The sequence below is a fragment of the Hoplias malabaricus genome, chromosome 3 (assembly GCF_029633855.1).
Source record: "Hoplias malabaricus isolate fHopMal1 chromosome 3, fHopMal1.hap1, whole genome shotgun sequence".
NCBI lineage: Eukaryota > Metazoa > Chordata > Actinopteri > Characiformes > Erythrinidae > Hoplias > Hoplias malabaricus.
The window spans coordinates 15,177,351-15,200,528 of record NC_089802.1 but is presented as its reverse complement, the minus strand read 5'-3'; the positions used below and the strand labels follow the sequence as shown (position 1 = coordinate 15,200,528).

The window sequence follows — 23,178 nt, the reverse complement described above, 5'->3', positions numbered from 1 at the left end:
GGGAAGTGAGCGAAAGGGAGTGTCCTTAAGGCATGAATCAGTGTCTGAAAGTGCTCTCAGCTGAACAAGGGTCTGTTAAAAAAACAACACCATAAATCTTAAGAAAAACATTGAGACTTCATGAAATTCTGCTGATCTGACATCATTTGTTGCTTCACTAGCCTCTATTTGAACCCTGTGAAAACCTTTAGGTGACCTTAAGATGAAAATCTGCCCTAATCTTCAGGACTAAACAGTGCACCAGTATAACTACATATGAATAGACTACATTTATATGACTAAGCACAACATCTGGTGTGTATTTTAAACACAACATCTGGTGTGTTTGTGCTCCCTTTTTTAAAATCAAGGATGCAAAATGTGTGTGAACTTGACTAGGGTTTCAAGTCTTCCTAGACACACGTAAGCAAAGATCAGCCTAAATATAGAATAGGGACTATGACAACTACAACTGCCCCAGCTTAGCCCAAATACTAGTCTGGTTTGCCTCAGCCACTAGTCAGCAGCGCAGTGCATGGTCGATTACTCAACACCTCAGACAACATTCTCAGGCACTTGATCAAGGAAGAAACTACAGCACATCTGACAAATAAATTTAAGAGAACAGCAGCAGAAATGCTCCTGCAACTGTAAGACTCAATAGAAAAGTAAATCAGGAAAAATTAAGAGGTTTTTAAAAAGGCAGAAAATATGACTATGCATAAGTTAGAGACCAGCTTTCGCATATTAGACACACAAGAGTTTCCAAAAATGTCAAGAGATATTTGGAGAGGCTCCTCGTATCGATGTAACAACTGCTGACCAACCAAACATATCACCATCTGATGAACAATATTCAAAGCACTCATATTTGAGAGATAGGAGAAAAATAATACCAATCTTGCATCAAAAATTTGGTTAATCTGTCCATCTGTCAAGCTAACAAAATTAATTACTAGGAAAAAAGCAATACACAGAAAATAAATAAATAAAATATTTAAAACTATTTGCTAATCAAATCCCAAAGGGACCTGCTAGTGTTCTCAAACAATGGACACCAAAAACGCAGCATGACAAAGTGTGTTTGGGTTTATTTAATCTACCAAGAAAATGCAGTACAGCTGGCTACATTGGGCTAAAAAAATATGGCTACAAGCTGCCTTTGAGGGGAGGGGGAAAAAAATTCTGTGAATTGCCTGCATGTGCATTGAAAAAACAAAAACAATGATTAAATGGCGCAAAGCCTAAAAGACAATACATCTCTGCACCACATATTTCAGCTTTGAAATAATAAACATGTATGATACAATGCCTATTATGGATTTTTCCCCAGCTCTTGTTTAGGCCAAAAGATAAGACTGTAGTCAAAACTGAACCGTTTTGCTATCGTTTGTAATAAGATATGCTTTTAGCTTACATTAATAAAAGAAAACATGTTGATTTAATTCACATGCATACAGAAAGACATTTCTTTCACTTGCTCACCAATATAAAATGTGATCAAAAGACGACATTTAGCAAAGTCTACCAAATTCTTTTGGGGTAAGTACTAAAGGAATGATGATACTGGCTGGGCAACAACAGATGTGTTCCCCATAGGTGGGTGATATAATATCGTTCACGATAATGCCTGTATGTTTTTTTCAATTCGATAAGACTCTTGCCATATCGCGATAGAAACAAAAGCTCAAGCTACAGCTGGGGGATACATCACAAATACCTACACATTTTTTTTTTACTACACGATTCTTAAAATGACCATATTCATTATATCGAGTATGCTGAGGATACGCACATTTCCATCTAAGTACATTTAAAACAGTGCACAAATGTCCCACACACCACGCTGTTCTGCCATTGTTCGTGCATGCCGCTCGAGCAGTTCCCAGCCCATTTATCACTCACACTCAGGTCTACACTGTCTGATAACTGTGAATAAGTCGACAAAGGACAAAAATGAAATCAGTGGCAAAGCTTTAATTCCAAAAAAAGAGCGCTGTTAAGACCATGAATAATTCGAGACACGCTGCTCTCCCTCAGCCCGAGTGAGGGGCAGATACTCCACGGCTTCTAAACAGAGAATGAGCTTCTCATAGGTCATCATTTTATGTATCCAACCAGCAGCCAGACAGTGCTGCAGCCAATGGAGTCACAGTCCCGCCTAAAGGGGTTTGTTGGATTTGTGGCAGCACTGAGAGAAACGGGTAAGTGCTTTTTAAAAAGACCTTTTTTTTTTTTTTTTTTTGCACCACGTCTAGAAGAAACTACATTTAATTTTTCCCTCAACACGTCTGTGATGGCACTAAAACTGACCCACTTTAAGAATCAAAGTAATTCTTTATACATAAAAAACCGAATTTGATCATTTCATATAAGATTAAATATAATATTAAAATATTTATATTAACTGTTTGGGAAGACACCGTTTGTGTACTTTGTTATAAAATAAATAAATAAATAAATAAATAAATAAATAAAGCTTGGATCCAGACAGTTTGTTTCTTAATGCGAGATATTCAGCGTCTAGCAGATACACTGGGTTGAGTTTACTTAAAGTGTGCACTGTGCAACCATACTATCTAGGAAAATCTAAGCGATTGGGACTCAAAAAAAGTGAGCGATTAGCTAACGTCAACAACATAAACATGATTTATTATCTTTCAAGACTGCTCTAAAATGACATCCATTTATTTACAGCTTGTGAAACAGAACTGCTCCGTTTGTGTTTAGACAAATATGGAATTTATGGTCTCCAGAGCAGAGCCTGCACCTTAAACTGTGAGGATATTGATGGTTTTGTACATATAAAATCATATAAAAGTTTTATAGTAAGACCATTATGTTGCCATTTTTCAGTGTCAGTTTTTCCATTATCTGGATAATAAATAAAATAAAATACGCTGTGACAAATTTTAATTGCATACCACAATAGTTTAGCAAAGCAATTTAATTTAACGTTGTTGTGTAAAAAGTACGATATTGCCAAAATGTATATTAAAACATACATACTATAATTTTAAAATATAATTCAGATATTGCGTCGAATGCAGTGGTATAAAGCATGCCACCACTGAACTCTAGAGCAGTGGAGACATGTTCTCAGGAGTGTTGAATCACAACTCTCCCTCTGGCTGTCCAATGGATGAGTCTGGGTTTGGTGGTTGCCAGGAGAACAGCACTGACTGACTGCACTGTGCTAACTGAAAAGTTTGGTGGAAGGGGGGATATTATAGTGTGGGGTTGTTCTTCAGGAGTAAGGCTCTGTCCCTTTGTTCCAGAGATTTTGAACAATTTCATGCTCCCAACTTTGTGGGAAGAGTTTGGGGATGGCCCCTTCATGTTCAAACTTGACTGGGCACCAGTGCACAAAGCAAGGTCCATAAAGACATGGATGAGCAAGTTTGGTGTGGAAGACGTCCTGACCTCAACCCAACAGAACACCTTTGAGATGAATTAGAGCGGAGACTATGAGAAAGGCCTTCTCGTCCAACATCAGTGTCTGACCTCACAAATGCGCTTCTGGAAGAAAGGTCAAAAATTCCCATAAACACACTCCTAAACCCTGTGGAAAGCCTTCCCAGAACAGTTGAAGCTGTTAAAGCTGCAAAGGGTGGGCCAACATCATATTAAACCCTACAGATTAAGAATTGAGTCACTCAATTCACATGCTTGCGAAGGCAGATGAGCAAATACTTTTGGCAATATTTGTGCATATATTATTACTTATAATCCAATCCAAGTAGGGCAACATATTCTACTGTATAATTCATGAACGATCCAAGGGAACTAATTTTGTCTAAAACACAAGAAAAAAATAAATAAAATAATCATAGCTGTGTTACAGCGTTGCCATCTCTTTAATCAAAGTCACTTTTATGTTCATACAATACTACTCTTTTCACAGAAATGGGAACAAATGTTATAGTGCAATGAGTAGCTGAAAGACAGAAGAGTAGACAAAGAATTTAATACTGAACCTTTTCAAGTACCTAGTAAACTAGCCATTCACAAATGATGCAACACAAGAGAATCCAATAAAATGTATTGTAAATGCCTACCTATAATTGCACATATGTAATCTTACCAAGCCATCCGAAATGCCAAATTGAATCAAACTGTCTTGTGTAAAAATAAAAAAAACACACAGCCTTTACCATACATATAAAAGAAAACAAATTAGGCTTTGAGTCCTAAGTGATAGACCCTCAGGCATATGATAAGAGTACAACTCATACAGTCTATTAGAAGGAACCACATTCAGAAGCGATAAAAGACGGGTTTAGAGTAACAGTTTAGAGGATGCTGGCCAACATTACTCAGTGGCCAACAGCTGCCTTTTATAGGATATCAGTATTAAGGAGAATGTGCACATTGCCAATTAAGGGACTCTTTTGCTAGAGGGCAACATTTTTTTATTTCTGATATTAAGATAAAAATGGACACCCATTTTACCAATGTAAAATGTTCTCTTACTTTTATAAAAGTCTATTTTTAACTATTTTTAATAAAATATTGTGTTAAATAACAACCAATCCCAACATCCCGGGTTATGTTTGAACCTCTTCAATAATTTTCATTAACTTGTTAACATGTCCATATTGTGGGAATTATTTTATTTGTTTTAACTGCTTGGAGGCATTGTCATGGCTGAGCATCTCTGCTTTGAGGCTGAAATGTACTAATAATAGTCGCCAACAGCTAGATTCAGATAGCCATAATTTCTTACCTCACAAAGTAACATGATGATCTTTTAGAGTTTCATTGCTTGAGGGAGCTTTTTAAGTCAATTTTAGACACTTGCTAGTTTATCCCTATTGCTGCATTGATATGTAGATCATAAATTCCCACACATTCAGATTTCCAGGAAAATTAAATATTTAAAAAAAATTAAAAATCACATTCAATTCAACAACCCCCCCCCTCCCCCTTCATTCGTTTTATTGTATTGTATTATTGACATACATGTCTGTCTGTAAATCTGTGTAGAAGGTGAGAGAGAAAGGGCATTTTGATTCTCCTATGTGTCCTAGGTATATAGTGCAGTTGAAAATAAAAATCCTTGAATCATAAGATATCAGAAATTATGCACAGAAATTATTTCTGCAAAACAGTCACTAAAATAATAATTTATTTGCTAAAAGCCATAAATTACACCTATTCAGATTTTTAAAAAATAATAATAATTAAGGGTCTATTAACACTGACATGTTTTTGTCTCAAGTTTCTGAAATCAAAAGAAGACACTGAAAGAGAATGAAGAAATGTATTCACTGAATAGGAGCAATGAGGAATTTATCATTTTCTTTAAGCAGTGCAACTAAATGACACAAACTGAATTTACCCCACACATCAAGTTCCGCAGCGTTTTCATGGGTCACTGGGGGAGTTTGAGGCTCTTCTTCTGTGTTTTGCTCCTGATTAAAAAACATTATATTTTCTTTAACTGCTGCATTTAAGTAGTCAGCGTGTCACTTGTTCTTTAAGCTTTTGTGTTCTACTACAAATAAGACAAAAGCTTAAAAGAGCAAGCAACATGCCGACTACTTAAATGTGGCACTCTGATTGGTCAGCCAGATTTTAATGCATCTGTAAAACTCTGAAAATAAAACAGGTTCTAATTCAAACTCTGACACCGCAGTGCAGTCTGTCACCACATACATGGGATACATCCTTTACTGGCTGGAAATGACATAACCAAGTGACAAAAGAAAGTTATGTATGTTCATAGAAATGTTTTAAACTATGCTATATAAAACTGCCATGCCCAACAATCATGCATACCGCTTCTAGGTACTTAACCTCAAAGCATTTATTTGCCTTAACCACAATGAAACCACTGGGATTTCAGACCACTCTTTTGTGAGGATCTTCGTGTCTTTATAGTTTGAATTTTTCCTTGCCATCACTCTGGTCTTTAGATCCCTTGAAAGACTGTCTTGGATACAGGTTTGGAATCTGCTTGAGACACTCCAAAATGTTTGTATGATTTTCATTTTGCCACTTCCTGACAGTCCATTTCAGAATATTGTCTCATTTAAATGTTCAATGCTGCCTGAAGCCAAATTCTTTTACAGACTGCATGATGTTGTCCTCATGAATATTAATGCAGTCCTCTTTTCTCATGATGCCATTTACTTTCACAAGGTTGCCTGGTCGATTGACAAGAGGGGGAAAATAAGACATTACATTTCCAACACCATGCTTGACAGCGGGGATTGTGTACTTGGACTGAATGCTTCTTCCTTCTGTCAATATATGAAAGCCACGTCCATGTATCTAAACAGTTTCCATCTCATCCAACCACAGAACACAAACACAAACACTTTTGGTCATCAGTTCTGAGGTTGTAGGAAACAAAAAAAATAGTTATCTGGAAAATGTGATGTGGCTTTCTTTTGGTGAAAGAAAGGAAAAGCAATAAACCCCAAGACACCATCCCCACAGTCAAGCATGGTGGTAGGAAAGTAATATTTGGGGGGGTTTTTTCCCCCAATCAGTGGGTCAAGCAACCTCATCAAATAAACAGCATCATGAAAAGAAAGAATTAAGGTTCATAAGAAAAACCTCATGCAGTCAGTCTACAGAATAACTTGGCTTTGGACCTTCTAATAAAACAGTGATCTGAAACCTACAGTCAAAGTAGTCATCATCAAGTAGCCATTGAGAATCTTTAGAGGAAATTAAAGACCAGAATGATGGTAAGAAAACCTTAAGGAAAAAGTGCATGAACATCTTTGAACATGGCATGATTAGGAAAATGTTTTAGAAAAAACAAAACTTTTCTGTTTTTTTATGAACAAATTCAATTAAATTTATTCATGAACATGTTTTTTTATATATTTATGATGGCAGCTTGGCAAGCACCAACAAGCACTTCATCGGAAAGGGGAAACAAGGAAGTGTGGGAGATAAATTTGATAACCAACATAAATTATTCACAAAATATATGGCCGTTTTTTGTGTCATTTCCAGCCAGATGAAATTTCCAGGTCTAATTAAAAAAATGCACTTTGATCAAAATTTGGAAAAGGTATGCATAGGTTTGGGCTTAAAATAAATTAAATATCACAAATTATTTAGAATCTTTTTGACACCAAGAGTTGTCAATGTAATAGTAGTTGATTTAGGCAAAAACCTTATATATATATATAATTACAGCAACTTTTACAAAATGGACGATCAATCCATTCCTTTTTAATTCCTAATAGATTACAAGAAAGATACTTCACAGTTTGGAGAGTAAATAAACACACTATAGACAGATCAAAAACAGTGAAATAAATCTAAATAAGTCATTCTTTACTTCTCCTTTTCACCTTACTTCTCATTTTAAGAGTGCTTCAAATTAGACTGGCAGGGCATCACTTGATTTTCCTTTGCAACTGTGGACTAAGAACCTTTGCACATCCTAAAAACCCAGTTCTCACCGTTGACATATTTTTGTACAAAGCTGCTTCTTTATATGGGAATAATGAACCAGCAGAAAAGTGAGAAGTTAACAGAAGCACCTTGGAGATAAAACAAGTAGTTATTGTAGGAACCTTGGACTAATGACAAATTAAATCAATTAGTAATTCTATTTTTCCCCCAAACCATCTGTTTTGACCGGACTAAAAGAGTTACTCAAACACTGTTTCCCCAAAAAGATTACTTCTTTACTTCACTAAACCAAACACAGTCAAACATCTGAGGTCTTATTTTACACAGTGGAAGAGACGACTTCCTAAACTGCTTCAGACTGATTTACTTCTGAATTTTGTAGAAGACAACTCAATGCAAGCCAACTGCTCTTCTGTAAAGCTTTCAGTATATGAAACTTTAATGTCAGTGCATGTGTGAGGGTAGGCAGAGTATTTAAAAAAACAGGTCAAAAACAGAAGAACCAATTTCATGCGTCAGAGTGCCACTGCATCACAAAGTTTATGCCTTTCCATTATAGATGCAACTCATGAAGAGCTTGATAATGAGACGACGTGAAACATCGCATGCTCTGCCATTCAGAAGTTAAGTCACCTTCCCCGGAAAACAAAACGAAACAGGATACAACGGGAAGCAGAAAGTCATATTTATACTCACTTGAATCTGCCCTGACAGTGTTGACACTGGTCCCCGACCCATCCTCGATCACAGACGCAAGATCCGTTGACACATTTGCCAGACAGACAGTTTTTCTCACACGTTTTAGAAGGTGAGGCATCTGTGATGAGCACCAGGTAAAACATTGCACAAAGCAGTAGGTATCTGTTCATGCCCTGAAGTCCAAAGCGTGTGAGGGCGGTCTGTCGGAGAGCACACAGCCCAGTCCTCCACATGTTCACACCATCCATCTCGCTTGGTGATGATTATACTGCGGTGTGTTCTGTTCTCCTCTTCGTGGTTGTATCAGTTAATGGAAGGAATGCCCAGAGACCGTAGATACAAAGTGAATGACAGCTCAGCTCAAGCTCAAATCCGAATCCTCCTTTGCCTTTACGTTACCTGAAATTTAATCGCTCAGGTCGTGGCACAAACTCCATGGGTCACAATAAAATCCATCCTAAATAACAGAAATAACGCGCTGGTGGTGGGATTCATTTCATGTGCTCAGATAACGTTAGCTGGTGGCTTTGACACACGTTTTTGTTTGTCTTTTGAACAAGGGGGAGGAATTCCTTACCGTTAGTTAACGCTACCTCCTGCAGTTACGGCTGGAAAATTTCCCGTAGCGAACACTACTGCAAAAATGTGAAGTGGGACGCATTGTTCTGAACAGCTGGTACAGGGAACAAATAGGAAATGTAAAGCCTTCGCAGCATTCCAAAATAAAATTAATTCAGTTGTTGCAGAAGACCCGCTCAGCAGCCATTTTAAAGCGTAAACAACTAGCTAACTATCACTGTAGCCAACGGTGTAGCTAGCGAGAGAGCTAGCTAGCGTCTCAGCCTTTAACAGCGACCCTTGTTTTTCAGCAGCATTCGTCACCAACGTTTAACATATTCTTAAATTGTGCGGGTAAACACAGAAGACCATTCCTTTCGCAGAAGAGGCCGAAGCACGGTAACGTTGATGTGGCGACAGTACAGAATAACATGGATGTTGTTGCTGGTGGCGAACCTGGGCATTTCAGGGACTCGCACATCTTCTCATCGTTTCACCTCCTCTGTTTCGACTGGACTCCCCGTCTCAGAGAACAGCCATACGCCGTCGCACTCACACTTAGTCCTCTAACTTAAAACTCCTCAGTTTTCCGGCGGACTGGTCCCTCGACCCCGGAGTCGAACCCGGGTGAACTAGCTTGAGCTAGCGGGCTTCAGCGAGCTTTAGCAGGGCTTTAGCTGCTGTTGCTGCCGCTGCGAGCTCCTCAGGTTGGAGCAAACTCAACACAGACAAGACCGCACATGCGCAGTGGGCGCCGCCGTGCGTTTAAAGGGAACTCGGACTGTGAAGTTCTCCTCCAGTCATCGACGAAACCCCTAAAATCGCTTTCCTGTTCATCAATATGACCTTTTTAAAAATGTAAAGGAATAACCATCTAATAACAAAAGTAGTTTAGACGTAACTCTACACAGCCGCCTTCATTTGGTATTTACAGAGCTATGAATATGCAATTATTCTCCACCTCCACTTCCACTTACACCTTCACCATTTGTCTGCAGCTCTAAAGCTCAGACACAGGATTAGTGCCTTAGGATTTTGACGTAGGAATCCCTAGCTCTCTGTATTCACCTGTTTAAGATTGTCTTTGAACACAGAAGCCAAAATACTTGGCCATGGCCTTTGACTGAATATATCATACATGATACATTTTGTAGAAAATGAAAAACACTGCACAAATATGTTAACAAGGTTTTTAAAAAGTGCTGATTTTGAGCGGAGAGGGTTTTAAGACATTTTAGACTCAAAATATATCAGGAGCAACTAACAAACATTAACCCATATTTCAGGTTTGTTGTAGGAGCACTTTTCCATCCATCCATCCATCCTCTGTAACCACTTATCCAGTTCAGGGTCGCGGTGGGTCCAGAGCCTACCTGGAATCATTGGACGCAAGGCGGGAATACACCCTGGAGGGCGTACACTCACACCTACGGACACTTTTGAGTCGCCAATCCACCTACCAACGAGTGTTTTGGACTGTGGGAAGAAACCGGAGCACCCGGATGAAACCCACGCCGACACAGGGAGAACACACCAAATCCTCACAGACAGTCACCTGGAGCGGGAATCGAACCCACAACCTCCAGGTACCTGGAGCTGTGTGACTGCGACACTACCTGCTGCACCACCGTGCCGCCCTGAGCACTTTTGCCTTGAGGTTTTTTATTTTATATATATATATATATACACACTTATTTGCTCACAAATAGTCCGATTCACAAGTATTACCCCATAACATATTCACAGTTACAAAAAAATAATAGCAAAACAAAACACAATAGCCATTCTTTAAAGTAGGTTATTAGTAATTTCAAAAAGCTACTGTGATAGAGATGGCTTCACATGTGGTGCAGAGCTCGGGGGGAGGGGTATGGCCTTTGTGTTACCCCCACCTTCTCTGTTTTGGTGTTTATGTTATGATAGGCATCCACCTGCAGTTTTCTTTCCATATTGCATTGCTCTGCTAACCAGTTGGGCGCTTCGTTGAGGGCATGGAAATGATGTTAAGAATCAGCTGCTCTACAATTACAACCAGATAAACTTTGTTCTGTAGAGGCCTGATAGGATAAAGACAGTGCGGCTGTCACATTCATTGATGAACATTCTATGCCACATGTCACAGACCCTCATGCCCCACATAATCTATTTTGTGAATACACACTAAAATTGAGAAGATCAGTGGTTCCAAGTCCTGGACCTGCTGGGCCATTGCCCTGACTGATTGCCCTGACTGATTGCCCTTTGCTCAATCACACCGACTTCAACTTTGGAAGTGGTTATTAACTGAACATTATGTTACAATTTTACATTAAAATTACAGCTTCAATGTTGTGATAGTTTACTGAGCTGTAATAGCAAGAACAAAGCCACTGTTGTTGCTACTCTGGGCTCAGCACTGTAAAAACTGCACTATGTATTACTTTGAGGAGCCCCCACCTCGGGTGACTCTGGCTCAGGGTTCTCCCTGTGTCTGCATGGGGTTCCTCCAGGTGCTCTGGTTTCCTCCTGCAATTCATGTTGATTGGCTGTGTAAAATTGTGTGATGCTCTGAGAGTGTCCAGGGTGAAGTGGTTACAGAAAAAGAAGGAAGGAAGGAAGGAATTGCCCTAATGTAACCACTGTGCTGACAGATAAAATAATACTCAATACAGGATTTCTCAGTTTAGCCAGATAACTTGAGCCCAAAGTCAAACCTGTAAAAGAGGGACATACTTATTAGACACCAGTGAGCTTTGGACATAAGTTATCTTGCTGTTAGAAATCCTGCTCTATGAAATACCATCACTGTGGGGTGCACCATAAAAGTAAAATAAAAATTTGCCACAGTTCTCCATGCAGCCAAGGAGAAGGTAAAGGTTGGAGCTATGTAATGTGTCTCCCAGCATGTCCAATTACTCCTCCCAGGAAGAGGCATAATATGCAGTATTTTTGCAGTTGTTGTTTGTGTGCTTTAGTTTTAGTCATGTTTGTTATGTTGTTTTGTTTATGGGAACGGTGATTGTGTTTTGTGAAGGTACTCATTCTCCAGCTGTGCCTCCCTCCTCAAACATAGTTCATGTGTTTATTCATGCACTGGATGGGGCCTTATCAAAGGCTTTTGGAAGTTTGCCAGCTTCAATAAATATCAGTTACCACATTAAATGCAGATGTTGTCCTTGCCTCTCTTTCAAGGCTATGAATGCTGTTTTATCAAATACAGATTATATATCAGAGTTCAAGAATGTCCATTTTTCTTAAGGTTTCCTAAATGTTTTTCTTAAGTTGGGGAAGCTCCCTGGTTCATATACCATCACAAAAAAAACAGTTCTGACTAATCTTGTGGGAACCTAAATTAAGGCCATTTAATGATATTTTGATAAATATTAGCACTTGAGTATTTAATGGAAACAAGATGCAAAGCAGGGGCACACAGTTGTACACTGAGATAACATAGGCCATCCATACTTATATACAGGACAACCAGCAATGCTTGTCAAAAATGATTGCCTTTCTCTGTTAGAAAAAAACAGCAAAGACCAGCTACTAGCAAAATGACCATGTTATTTGGATGTTGTTACGCAGGTCAAACATCATGACCCTGCTGGGTGCAGCAAAACCTGAGCAGCATGGAGGTCTCTGCTTTTTGTCTTCCCTTCAGCAGGCGTGGCTGTAATACAACAGATGTATCTGTTTCTCTATAAAATCTACAGGGTTGTAGGTTATTAGTAAACTGTATCATTACAAGGGTGGCACGGGGTTGCAGCAGGTAGTGTCGCAGTCACGCAGCTCCAGGGACCTGGAGGTTGTGGGTTCAAGTCCCGCTCCGGGTGACTGTCTGTGAGGAGTTTGGTGTGTTCTCCCCGTGTCCACGTGGGTTTCCTCCCACAGTCCAAAAACACATGTTGGTAGGTGGATTGGCAGCTTAAAAGTGTCCGTAGGTATGTGCGAGTCGCCCTGTGAAGGACTGGCGCCCCCTCCAGGGTGTATTACACCCAATGATTCCAGGGAGGCTCTAGACCCACCGCTACCCTGAACTGGATACGCGGAAAAATGTATTATAATGCATATCTGATGACTATGAATATTTGATGGAGCTGACTTGTATGAAGACATCGTAAGAACAAGTTCTGTTAAAAATATAGACAAATGTCTATGTCACTTTTAGACGAGGAAAGTCATTGTTTCCCTTTGTATTTCTTATGTAAATAGATGAAGTCCATGCACACTGCACATCATTCCACTGCCCAATGCTGTTCTGTTTGTTTACATTCAGAAGCTCCTCGTTTTGTAAAGTGGCTGAAATTTAACTTGTCTGTATGTTTATATTCACTGTTTGAATTACCACAGAAACTCATTTGGTACTCGAGCTGTTTAGTTTTATGGCACCATAAAGGTCTGTGATTTCTTTCATACAGTTAGTTCTGTCCTGAATCTAGAGTCAGTTCCATCTAGAGCAAAAATAAGTCAATATTACCCACCTCTGGAGCAGGAACAGACCAATATCCTCATCTCAGTTCATGCTTTCCAATATTTAGCAGTCTCTTCATTGTCTAAAATATTAAAAAATGCCACTTTTCTGTAATGAGCAGAGAGAAAAAACCTAGCATACCGGGTGGAGATGCTTTTTTTTACCCATTTAAAGACACTGGGTCTTCGTAAACATGTTAGACCAGTTCCAAGCACAAAAACAGATTGGAGAACAGCAAATATAGGCAATATACTTAGAATTTTATAAAAAGTGTTTTTTTAAATTACATTCATAAACGTCACCTTTAAATGAAGGTCAGAGGCGTGATTTAAATAGCAGTCATTGAGTATTGTGCTATCTATAGTGGTGCAATGGATTTGTGTTGTGCTCATTCCATTTTTTGTTTGTTGATTCATTTTTTATTATTGGTTCTTTAAAAATTAATGCTTCACCTTAATTATTTTGTGACAGACAAACAGTTCCATGAATGCTGCAGCGACAATATAGCATTTGCTGAGAACATTCATAGTTGATTAATGTTTATTATATAGTTTATTATTTCATAGTCTGGGAATAATAAACACTCAGTTACTCAGCACAGTGATGTGAGCTAAGCTTGAGCTTTGTTTTGCTCCTAGGTCTAGGCCTCTGTCTTAATTGTGGAAATTTACCCATCTCCCCAGGTTTCGGTCAGCTTTGGGTAATAACACACTTTGCCCTTTCCACTGTGCACCACCCACACCAAGAGACTAGGGCCATAATTACAACCACAATACTGGATGACAGCATCCACACAGAGACACTTTTTTTCCCTTCTTCCTGCTGGTTCTCTTGCTGCTATGCTATTATTAGACTCACATTCTGCAACAGTAACATATGGTGCTACCCCAATGCTTATTTTATTTTATTTATTTATTTATTTTTGGAACGTTTGTACTTTATATCATGCCTGTAATAAATATTTGTAGTAAGAAATCTTGCTGAGTTGTTCTAGAAATAATAATCTGAACTACTGTGATATCATCAGTGTTCAAAGTAAATGTATTGAAGTATATTGTTAATATACCGTGAATCTATAAATATTAAGTTACAGTGAAAAAATATTTTACACTCATTTGTTGTAGTGGGGATGTGGACGACTACTGACGTGCAGACTGACCAATTAAATGTTTACAGAGAAGGTTATCGACCAATAACGGTAGCTCTACAGTCAGACCGTCCAAGCAGAAGATTTTAGACTATTTCACCACGCCCCCTTCTCACTCAAGCGAACCAATCGGAGTAGGGGAGGGCGGGACTAGTTTGTGAACGAAACGCTTCTCGAAGTTCTATGTAAGCTCTAGAAAAACAAAATACCGGACGTTTGTGAAATTCCACCCGGACGTTTTTTCTAAGTCCAAAAAAGAGGACATGTCCGGGTAAAAGAGGACGTCTGGTCACCGTATTAAAAACAATGTACAATGTCAAATGTAACACCTCATAAAAAGGCCTCAAAAACAGTCATTTGCAGCACATGCAATATTCCGTCTTAAATTACGTGTATCAATAGGTAGACTGTCTAGGTTATTTTCTGCAGTAACAGCTCCTACTCTTTTGAAAATCCTTTGACTAGATTTTAAAACATTGCTGTGAAAATGTGATGGATATAGGCCTAGATTTGTCCTGCAACTGGAAATGAACCTTTTAACAGTGACATAAGCATTTTTTTGTTTGCACTTCTGTGCCCAGCAAAATATTCTCTACATGTTCCATGCTTCTACAATTTTATAATGAACTAATGCTGCTCTAAGATCACTATGTTCATATTTCAGCATTAAACATGATGAATGACTCTCCACAGAGGCATGAGCACAGTGGCTGTACTGGCATGTGCTGCTCATCAGTCAAAGCAGGTCAGTGATGCAACACGTGTGACCTGCAGGATTACCATGCCCTTTCACGTGCTCCTGCAGTAAAATGACTTTAATCTCACTGCTCAACATTTGTGATATGTCCTGCAGGAATTAACGACGTCCAGCTATGTACTGCCACCAAGTGGCACACTCTATATTTCTGCCGAACACTTTCATATGTCTTACTGTTCCTATTCAACATTCTGTAACCCTTTTTAACCTGCATTGCCTTATTTACAATAATACACCTTATGTAAAAAATGTTGTGTTCTCTCCTATTGAGTAAGCTACATTAGTATAATGTGCACCCAGTGATGACACAGGCGTTCAGTCCAATATATACAGCATTTACAGTTAGGCAATACACGAGTGGGAGTTCTATAATGTGACACATTGGCACTGGTGCGCTTAGTACACCAGTGTCAAAATCTCATGCTAAAGTACGAACTTCGAGTGTATTACTGCGATCATAGCATAACAAAGTCCTGGACAGTGGGTAGGTGAAAACCCTAGTTGTAGATTATATAGAGTGGTTGGCATGCTGAAGCATATTCTATCAACATGTAAGGTTAGTTTGTCACAGGGTCGTTATACATGGAGACAATCAGGTGCTTAGGGCATTAGCATGTTTAATGAACAGTGGATGTGGTTTTTGGTGATGTAGCATGTAAAGATCACATGGAACTTGTGGCACTGAGTATGCTTTAATGGTGCCAGTGGGGCTAGTATAGCCTTAGTCATCAGGGAGTCCAGTGTGGATTTACGGTTATTGACGATTATAAGGGGTGGGCTGCCTACCTGATGAAGTCCAGGATTTATGAACTTTGGTTATCTCCAGCAAAGCCAGTCTGCATTTGCACCAGTTTTGATGGGATCCAAGGCTGTGTTATTCAGAGCTTCTCACTGTCTAAATCAGGACAGGGCCAGAGATAAATGGGTAGTGTCGAAAAATGTCATGTTTTAACCATTGTTTACAGCAGGTTCAGATCGTAGTGATCTATCATATACACGTAAACAATGCCAAGTTCTCTCTCAAAGATAAAATTGAGTACTTCAGAGGTTGGCTCCAGAGCCATGTAGCTGAGCTTATGAATAAGATTTTCTTGTGTTTTCAAATCTGAAAGCTGAATCCGAAATTCACTGCGCCATAACTCTTCACTCTAAGGAAGAAACCTGAACTGGTTCCAGACTTTTTGAAAAAAGTAATACCAGAAGAGCATAGGTCAGTGTCATTATAGTGCAATAATGCCACTCCTAAAACCTCTCTCAGCAAATCACATTGCAGGGTCAGAACTGTGTTTTACTAATGTTTATGAGACTGAATACAATCACTGAAAACAATTCTCTTCACATTCATGTTGGCATCTCTTCTCAAAATAAAATGAAGTGGCATTCCCTATTTAATTCCAAATATGTGTTTGCATGTTAATGTCTGTATTACAGTATGTACTAGCTTTTTGCACAGTGTGATGATCATCCTTTAATTACAAATGTTCATTCATTCATTATCTGTAAGCGCTTATCCAGTTAAGGGTCGCGGTGGGTCCAGAGCCTACCTGGAATCATTGGGCGCAAGGCGGGAATACACCCTGGAGGGGGCGCCAGTCCTTCACAGGGCAACACACACATTCACTCACACCTACGGACACTTTTGAGTCACCAATCCACCTACCAACATGCGCTTTTGGACTGTGGGAGGAAACCCACACAGACACAGGGAGAACACATAGACAGTCACCCAGAGCGGGAATCGAACCCACAACCTCCAGGTGCCTGGAGCTGTGTGACTGTGTGACTGCCTGCTGCGCCGCCCATTTCAAATGTTATTCAACTGAAATATCATCAATGCTCTTACAGCACATTTTGATCTTAATTAACAAACAAAGTAGAACCAAAACAGAGAAACTGCATACACATCAGTGCTGCTTACATCACAGTGACTGTTAAATGCTGCCAGCTGGTGCTTTGCCATGAAAAAAATAACAGAGCCGTTTAGACTCACCACAAAGTGCTTACAGTTCACGGAACATAATTATCAGTGCCTCTGTACAAGGATGGCAGCCAAGAGAACACTCTTATAAAACCAAAATAAAGATGTATGTTATATTTACAGTTTATCTTAGTCTCTCCTTGGTACTGTATGGATGGGATCAGGCTACTGTTGGTCAAGAATTTAAAAAAGTAAAGTATAACAAGAACTAACGTCGCACATCACCAGAAATAAAACAATGATCCAGAATTAGTGGATAAAGGCAGTTCATTCCAGCATTCTGAGGCTTTCCAAGCACTTCTAGTCACGGCGATCTCCACTCTCACCCTTAGTTGTGTTTTGACTGTAATCTCCACTCTCTCCCTTAGATTTGTTTTGACTGTGATCTCCACTAACATTTTCAGAGCCACCCTGGGCGGATTTCCCCTGTGTTTTGCCTTTTTTGCTGTTGTTTTGCTGAGACGTGGGCTCTGGGCAGGGCTGTAAAGACTGAGAAATGTCCTGGAAGGTCCAGGACTCCTCCTTTAACACATGCTCTTCTAGCGTGAACTGCCCCTGCTTAGTCCTCGTCAGCTCTCGCACATGAGCACATGAGGACAGAGCTGTAGAGGACAGACAGAGAGACACCTCAAATGAAACAGGATAACAAACATTCAATAAATGCAAATGACAACGTTCACTTTTGAGCATGGTCAATACTGTCCAAGGACACATTTTAGCATCCTACCTTTTCCCAGCTCATCCACTAGGCTTCGGACATAGAAGCCACCGCCACACTCAATATCTACCAATGAAAAAAGGAAAAAAACTCAGTGAATACTACTAATTTCTTAGCAGTTAATATAACAGACTATAATGAAATATAATTTATGTTCCACACAATTCTTAATACAGCAAAAGAGGATTTAAAAATATTAACCAAAATAATAAGAAACTTAAGTGACCTTACTGATTAAAGGAATATTATGTAAAATTTAACAGTAGGATTTTCCACTGAGCTGTAATAGGGAAAATAGAGCCTTGGTCGTTCCTACTTCTGGATCAACACTGCCGAAACTGCACTATGTAACTTTTGGAGGCAGGTAGGAAACCACGTCCCCCTATATTTCAGTGCAGTGTTGTAAAAGTGAATTACAAAATACCCAGTGTTACTTTTAACACAACACATATTTTACTCATTAGTAGGGAGGCACGGATTTTGAATTTTTTTGGCCGATACAATAACCGATAATTAACACCTTGGTGTAGCCGATACCAATATTAATAAGCAATATTTGTATCTTTTTGTAATTAAATCACACTGGATTAGAGCAAAACTAATTCTTTTTACCATAGGTTGTCAAAGGATAAGCCTTTTCTTCAGTATTTGCACATTTGTAACATCTGTACTTTTTATTTTAAGTGTATTAGTTGTAGTTCATTTATTTATATTTATAGTTCATATGTATATCTTTAATTAGTTTTCATCAGAGAGATATTTTATCTCAGAAACTGTTCTTTGCAAAAACTGTGAAAAACATCCACACGGCAGACATAGTTGTGTATTTACAGGCAACAGTGTAAGCCCAAAAACGGCCCCAAGTTATCTGTTGTAATATCGGCTAAAATTCCAATTGGGCCGATAACAATAACTAAAAAATCTCAACAATAACTAAAAACACACACACACACACACCTGTGACCTGTTCAGCCAGCTACAGTCCAAGCTAATACGCTATATATATTATACTATACAGAAGACAGTAATGGCACTTTTCCACTGTATGGAACCTACAACACTCTACTTGACTCGGCCAGAGAGACATGTTTATCACCACAAAATGCAGAGCTCATTCAAATCCAGCACAAACCGCCACTTGTTAAATCTCTAAAGTTACAGCAGCTTTCACGTTTATTTTTATCGGACTCACAATGGCAGCTTGTAACTTTACTTCAAGGTGTTTTGAAGAGGTTTATAAGCTCCTTGGACCGATGACTGAAGAAAATTTCCAGTGAAAGCCGAACGTGCAACAAATACTAGCGCTGTGTGAGAACTGGGGTGCGGAGCCGTGTTCAGTCCAAAAAACAAAAACAACACACTTGTTTACACGATGAGTAAATAAGCCTAACTTTACCGCCGCCGTTATTGTGGTTTTCAAAGCCAGCAATTCCTAGAGACAGGGTTTTGCAACGTCACAGGCTCCATTTCACAGTGGAGCCCTGCCACTGGAAAAGCGACAAGCTTTAAGTGTGCCAAGCCAAGCCATGTCGAATGCCGGAGCCATGCAGTGGAAAAGCACCATAACACTGCAAAATATGCCATACTTTTTTCATTGCAAACATGTAATACATACATTAATGTGTTTTCTTATTATTATGACTTATCCTGCATATATCTTTAACAAACATATCCCTATGGTATGCTCTTGGAAGAGGCAGCATGTTCATAAGAATTTTGTATAATAGCTTTTTAGCAAATAGGGCTTTAATATTTCTACTAACCCAAAGTGAAAAGCGGTGGACTGAAGTCCTTCAGTGAAAGGTTGTAAACAGTCACTGGTCGTGCAGGCTTAGCTTCTACTTCATGCCCTTGTTTTATCAACACAGAGAGACGCTTGCCATCTTTCTTCAAAGCTGAATACCTAAGAAAATAATGAAAAGTAAAGGGAACTTATTGCAGCCTTGACCACATCCAGGTATAACAATATACACATATGACCTGTCTTACATAGTACAAACCAGGATGACTACACTACACAGAGTAATTCAACAACACCAAAAACTATACACAGAAACATGAGTGTATGCAGAGGTTTTGCTGTTCTGATATAATGTCAAGCCAGACAATTGTATTATCGATGCTAGTATCAGAGCATAAACTGCGGATCTACCATTTGTCTATCAACAATCAGTTAGTTTTATTGGTCAGTGACTCACAGAGGGGGAACCTGCATGATTTCACCAGTGAACTCCTTCAGCTTCTCTTCAAAAGACTCTTTCGTGACGTGATCTTGGGGGAAAAAAACGCACATAAATTGGAATATCTCACCATGCTGGCATTTTTAAGTAAACATTAGTGCTCTCACATACCATAGCCCTTTTCTTGAACAACACTTCCTGTGCTATCCAGGGTGTCAGTTGCTCTCCCCAGCTCTCCAACAGCTGTGTATTTCTGTAAATGTTTTGAGGTTTAGCTTCAAAAAATATTATAGCATCACTAAACCAGTATGTTAACATGGGTTGGGAACACGGACATTCAAATGTTGTCAGTAACTAAGGAACAGAAGGAAACTGCAAGTTTCATCAAAATAAGAGTATAACTTCTCCTGTTAAACTGGATTATGTATCTACGAATATGATATTGTCGGAATTTTAAAAACAACTGCAGGGAATGTTTTCTTTTTTTTGTCTCTTCCAATTCATTAAGTATCATGAAAAGAGAATATTAAGATGTATACAGGGTATTATAAAAATGCCAGCAATATTTTGCCATATCACCCATAAATACTGTAGGAATATATGTACCTTTGATCCAGCAAGCATGGTGGTGAGCATCTTTGTGCCTTCACCAATGCCCACCACTGCAAGAGAAACATAATTGGTTTAACTTTAACTTCACCTTGGTCAACGTGTTTGTCTTCAGTTCTTGGTTTGAATGGGACAAATGTGATACATACCTAGAACACCTGAAGCACTGCTGTCCAAAGTCCCACCGTGGCCGAGCTTTAATGCTTGTTTCTTCCTCTTTCTAGGGTTTGGATTAGCTACACCAGCCTCTGAACATAGAAAGAAAAAGAAATGCACAAAATAAGAAACCAAAGCAAACCAGTTTCCATCAAATTTTATGATTTCTTCTGCTGCACCCCGACCACTGAAAGGCTACTGCTCTCTACACAAATCAGCAGCAAAGTACTCCGTTCTTTTAAGCACCTTTTAAAAGTTTGCTTTTAAGCACGTTTAACACGTCGGCTGACGTTGGTCCTTGTTTCTTGTATATAGCAAAAATCCCATTTAAAGCCTGCAACTTTGATAACGTAACGTTGCTAGCTGCAGCCATGCCTTCAGTAGCATCCATGCTCTACTAGTACCGGGCGCACGGTGATTACGTCACGTATAACAATATTGTTGAAATGTCATTTTTTTCTCCTCTCCCGCTCTTTCCCTTCCTCCCCCTTTCCCTTCCAAACAAACATCAAAATTAGCATTTTGCTACAAACACTGTATACAGTACATCTGTTTTTTTGTGTGCATATGTTGCTGTATTGCCCATGTTAAATAAATAAATAAATAAATAAATAAAGCCGGTATTTGTAGTTTTGTAGTTTTGTTTGCGCGGCAAAACATCAAAACTACAAATATGGAAAATAACGGAAAAAATGGAAGACACTCTTCTCAAAAATGTGTTATCACCTCATTCATATTCATATATGAAATTTAAGATTTTCTTTTTAAGTTTAAAGAAAATGTTCTAAATCATATGGATTGTAAGTTTTAATCACTTATTTCGCCTTGAATAGAAAATACAAATTCTTTGTGTAAATTAAGTATGAGAAATATATGTAATTACAACATTCATGGTTAGATTTTCAGTGAGCAGAGCAACATCAGGCCAACAGATCCCTCAAACAAGCAGAGGCAGCATTCAAGCAACCTCATTCTTCAAGGAGATTTTTTTTTTTCAGAATTACCTTTGTGCGTTAAATTACATATGAAACTCTACACTGTTAAACATTTAACTATATATATGACGACCAGTGAGAAGTTAATCCTTGAGGTGACAGCTCACACTCCTTCAGTCATCTCTCCACACACAAACTTTAAAAACAAGAGTTCAAATGACTATATCACATGCAGACAATGTCTCCATTTTAATTTATTTTGCACTGTTTAAAGCTCGAAACATTATCATAATCAATTCTAATGGCATAAAATAATTCCTCACTGTTAGAATAAAGGGGGACTTACAAAGCTTCTGTTTTGAGGATAAAACAGTCACATTGTATTATATTCATTTATTATCTGTAAGCGCTTATTCAGTTCAGGGTCACGGTGGGTTCGGAGCCTACCCGGAATCATCCAGGAACACACCCAGAAGGGGGCATCAGTCCTTCCCAGGGTGACACACACTCACTCACATACTCACACCTATGGACAATTTTGAGTCGCCAATCCACCTACCAACATGTGTTTTTGGACCATGGGAGGAAACCTGAGCACCCGGAGGAAACCCACATGGATACGAAAACTCCTCACAGACAGTCACCCGGGCTGGGACTCGAACCCACAACCTCCAGGCCCATGTGTAACAACGACACTTCCTGCTGCGCCACCGTGTCACCCGTGTTATGATATGTTATGTTATATTACGTTGTTATACAGCATTTTGGATTGTGGGAGGCAACCCACACTGACATGAGAAGAACACACCAATCTCTTCAAAACGGCATGGATCAAACCCTGAGATTGTGGAGCAGTGGAAGCAGTGCCTGTAGTGCCACCACACCACCCCAAATAATAATAATAATTCAATTTTAAATAAATAAATGAATTAAGTGTTTTAAATGAATAATCATGAATATATGACATTTATAGATAGGAAAACGGTGTAGGTTTATAATGACCACACGGGGGCGGTGTTTACACATTAACGAGTTTAAAGTTGAAATAACGGGTACAACTGACTATAAAAGTTTTTGGCATTTTGTGGAAATATTGGGAACAGTATTTATATCGATAGGATTGTGCTTAATGAAAGTCGGTTGTAGAGATATCCGTGTGAATTTTGTAGTGAGGGAATTGTGGTACAGAAATGGTCCAGTGTAAGTCTAACTGATTTTGTAAATGAGATAGAAATAAAGGCACACGGCGAGAAATTTTATTGGAAATCCTGTCAGAGTGGCCACGCCTCTCTCTCTCTCTCTCTCTCTCTCTCTCTCTCTCTCTCTCGTGTGTGGATTGGTACACCGCCGTCCTGCTTATGGAAATACACAAGCTCGTCCTTTCTCGGTTCTCGGCGCTATACTCGAAGTGAGGAGACTACTGTGAGCTCTGAAGACTCGCTGTTTCCAGAAGGAAATCTCCCTCTTGTCCCGTGCTCATGTCTGCCAGAGGTAAGATGGTGTTTATATTAATTTTGAGTATAGACCCTCTGCAAGCTCAAACTTTGGGTTTAATGCTGCTCTGTGCCCTTTATCATTTTTTTCGTCCACCTGGAACTGGACACTAATGTTCATAAGACTAATAAAATAAGTGCT

General features: G+C 39.1%; 2 protein-coding genes across 5 annotated transcripts in view; both read right to left on the bottom strand.

Moving 5' to 3' along the window:
• atrnl1b (attractin-like 1b) overlaps positions 1-9,340 on the bottom strand; it is a 98,730-nt gene extending 89,390 nt beyond the window's left edge. For all 3 annotated transcript variants that reach the window (XM_066664159.1, XM_066664160.1, XM_066664161.1), the window contains exon 1: positions 8,056-9,340. In XM_066664159.1, coding sequence (XP_066520256.1) covers positions 8,056-8,306 — 251 coding nt within the window. In that variant the 5' untranslated portion in view covers positions 8,307-9,340. The remainder of the gene's footprint in view (positions 1-8,055) is intronic.
• A 6,239-nt stretch (positions 9,341-15,579) lies between these two features.
• trub1 (TruB pseudouridine (psi) synthase family member 1) lies at positions 15,580-21,023 on the bottom strand. 2 transcript variants are annotated; one of them, XM_066665336.1, is made up of 9 exons: positions 20,855-21,023; positions 20,602-20,700; positions 20,450-20,505; positions 20,015-20,096; positions 19,862-19,934; positions 19,427-19,566; positions 17,673-17,729; positions 17,329-17,547; positions 15,580-17,292 (listed from the first exon to the last, which is right to left on the bottom strand). In XM_066665336.1, exons 1-9 carry the CDS (start codon positions 20,997-20,999, stop codon positions 17,246-17,248), a joined length of 918 nt encoding a protein of 305 aa, XP_066521433.1. In that variant the 5' UTR covers positions 21,000-21,023; the 3' UTR covers positions 15,580-17,245. The 2 variants fall into 2 exon arrangements, with proteins under 2 accessions (XP_066521433.1, XP_066521432.1); XM_066665335.1 differs by having other exon boundaries at positions 15,580-17,547.
• Positions 21,024-23,178: the final 2,155 nt, after the last annotated feature.